This window comes from Mastomys coucha, unplaced genomic scaffold (genome assembly GCF_008632895.1).
Source record: "Mastomys coucha isolate ucsf_1 unplaced genomic scaffold, UCSF_Mcou_1 pScaffold1, whole genome shotgun sequence".
Lineage (NCBI taxonomy): Eukaryota > Metazoa > Chordata > Mammalia > Rodentia > Muridae > Mastomys > Mastomys coucha.
In genome coordinates, this window is record NW_022196891.1 from 31,402,343 (window position 1) to 31,405,147 (window position 2,805).

Sequence of the window (2,805 nt, forward strand, 5' to 3'; positions counted from 1 at the left end):
TTTTTTTTTTTTTAATCTAAGTTCTGCTTTTGAAATACTTAGTCCCCAGGCATTCTGGGAGGGAAATAACTGAACAGGCTTCCTGTAAACTCTGCACTAACCCAAGGCAAGCTGCTGCAGTTTCAGCTGCAGGGCTTGGTTCATGGGCAATGAGATCATGCCCCCAGGAGCCTCTCAGATTTTGTGTAATTAACTCGGGCCTGGCGGGTAGTAAGAGATAGTGGCTTACCCGATCAGACTGTCACCATTTTCATACTGCCAGATGCAAAGGGGGACACTTTTGCTCCAAGGTGGAGTCCCCCTGGAACCTAATCTGGACTTCATCCCCTGATATAAATAAACCACTTAAGATTTTTGGGCTCCATTTAGGGCTCTCTTTACTTGGTTATAGTGTTGTGCTTATTTCTCTCCACAGGGTGAGGTACAGAGGAACTGAACTGGGGCATCAGCAGGACGGGAGGAACCCCTTAGCACTGGCCCAGTATTGGCCCCACCTGTACTTCTACAGTGAGAAGTTATGTTAATATCAATGACTAGTGTTCAGAACATCAATTAGCTGTTCATGGAATTTTAACTGTCAGTTTTCAAAATTATGTTAAATAAGAGCTCCCACCTAGCCGGCTCAGAGGAAGTGCCACTTTGACTCCATCTCCCAGCCTGTCCCCTAGATAGCTAGCCTCTACCCAGCCCCCTGCTTTGCGTGTGCTCCTGCCTCCCCTGCTTTGTTTGCCCTTCCTTACCTGGGCCATCTTCTCAAGCTTGGCTTTTATATCAGCAAGCTCTAGCTGGGCCTCCTGAAGCTTTGTTTTCAGTTTTTGGTTTTCAGTCAGGGCACTCTCATAGAGCTAAGAAGGGAACAGAACCAGGTCACTGGGTAGGTTCCTAGGAGAAGAACTCATGTTTCTGCTTCAAGCTGCACCATCAACTAAGTGCAGAAGAGGAGCATGGGCTACGGAGGGCCACTGCTCTCTGGCTTCAGGCAGCGTGCACTCAGGTGTTGGACACAAGGCGAGAGATGGCGAGCTCCACTGTCAGTGAAGCTAAACCCTAGGGGGAAAACCACATTGCCACTTCTCCACACACCTCTGCACTGTGTGAGTGTAGCTTTTGAGACAAAATAAGAACTACTGTTTGTTTTTTGTTTGTTTGTCTGTTGATTTTTGTCAAATTCTGCTTAACAAAAAAAAAAAAAAAACGAGAAAAATTTCCTTAACCAAAATGTTTTGGTTCCCCATCACCCCCTTCATCTCAAACACCTGAAAGGGAATGTTTCCAAAGACTGAAAAGCATGAGCCAAGAGAAGTGGATGATAATTTTTAAAAACTAGCACCAAAAAAGTATTTGGTTGATATTCAAAACACCTTATTAAAAGCACATTTCTTAAAAATAAGTCTAACCAAATAATTCTCATGAGCTCAGACACACAGCATTATGCTTTTACTCTTTTTAAAAATAGTACATTTCTTACTTTCCCCTACACTTCTAAATATCTGACTCTAGACATACACTTACTGCAATAAAAGCAATATACAAATTGTCTTTAGCGGGTAGAGAAGTGAAGTGAACAAAGAGTGCTTTAGTACCTTTTGCATTCCTTATTCGGAATTCTGCTTATTTTTTCCCTATTGGTGGGAAAGGCTAAGATGTTTATATACATTAGTCAAGCTCAGGAAACTGGAAAGAGATCCTACTTTTTTATAATCCCTGTTGCTGTCCTCTTCTACCCGGCTGGTCAGGCTGGCTAGACGAGCCTCCCTGGCCTCCCGACGGGCTCTTGCTGAGGCACGGTCACTGTAAGAATCGCTGCTGGTCAGGTTGGTGCCTCCTGACTCCAACCTAGAAGATAAATGTTGAAGATAAAAGTTGGTTTTGAGAACAAAGTGTGTATGCATGTATGTGTGTATATGTGTGTGTGTGTGTGTGTGTGTGTGTGTGTGTGAGACAGAGAGAGAGAGAGAGAGAGAGAAAAGGAGAGGGAGGGAGAGAGGGAGAGAGGGAGAGAGGGAGAGAGGAAGAGAGAGAGATACAGCCTAAGGCTAGTCTGTGCCTTTTCTAAGAGGCTGAGACCTCTGGCCTCAATGATAACTTGCCTTCCCTGAATCTCTCAGCCAGCATGCACAGTCTCATGGCCACACTGTCAGCATGCGTATGACAGTAACGCAGCTTAGGGAGAGGCTATCCTTTGCGGAGAATGGAGCTCACTTGAAAAAGTGGTGGCTTGGACCATGTACTGCTTCAAATCTTAGAGTTTCAAATTAACTGGGACTTGAACAGCTTTCCTAAAGGTGTGCTTAAGAGTCTAAGTTTCTTGGGTCTGAAGGGCTCTTGGAAAATGATAACAATGAATGGTCAATGAATCAGAAACACATGCAATGGCAACTCCAGCAGGACACCTGGGCTTCTGGGTGGACAGCGGGTCTGTTGGAGTCCCAGCAGCCCATTTCTCCCTTGTACTCCATATCAAGACTTAGGCTTGCAGTTAAGATTTCTATGCCTGGCAGGTGAGCGTCTAGAGCTGTTGGTGGCTCTACTTCCAGCACTGCTAGGTGTACAGGGAGGAGCCTCTCAGCTAATCACCAGCTTAGTGTCCTGGTGTCCTCCTAGTCCTTCACACCAGCTTCTGTTTTCCTGCGCTCTCCCCGACCACTGTCCCCTGAACTGCTTGGTGTGCAGCATCACAGCTGTGAGACTGTCTGGTTTCTGTGGTGGCTTCAGGCAAAGGGAGTCAGTGCTGGGAAGGGCAGAGGAGCAGGCCCAGGAGGGCAGAGGAGCAGGCCCAGGAGGGCAGAGGAGCAGGCCCAGGAG

At 46.5% G+C, this 2,805-nt stretch overlaps 1 protein-coding gene across 9 annotated transcripts in view; it reads right to left on the reverse strand.

Annotated features, from left to right (window-relative positions):
- Ppp1r12b (protein phosphatase 1 regulatory subunit 12B) overlaps window positions 1–2,805 on the reverse strand; it is a 188,583-nt gene that overhangs the window by 20,800 nt on the left and 164,978 nt on the right. For 8 of the 9 annotated variants that reach the window (XR_004122318.1, XM_031383441.1, XM_031383450.1 and 5 more), the window contains 2 exons: window positions 1,692–1,836; window positions 741–845 (listed from right to left, as the gene is read on the reverse strand). Coding sequence is in view for 8 of the 9 variants with exons in the window: in XM_031383441.1 (XP_031239301.1) it covers window positions 741–845; window positions 1,692–1,836 (250 nt within the window). In the remaining variant the exon portion in view is untranslated. Of the gene's footprint in view, window positions 1–740; window positions 846–1,691; window positions 1,843–2,805 lie in introns of all 9 variants that reach the window. The other variant, XM_031383432.1, reaches the window with a different exon arrangement.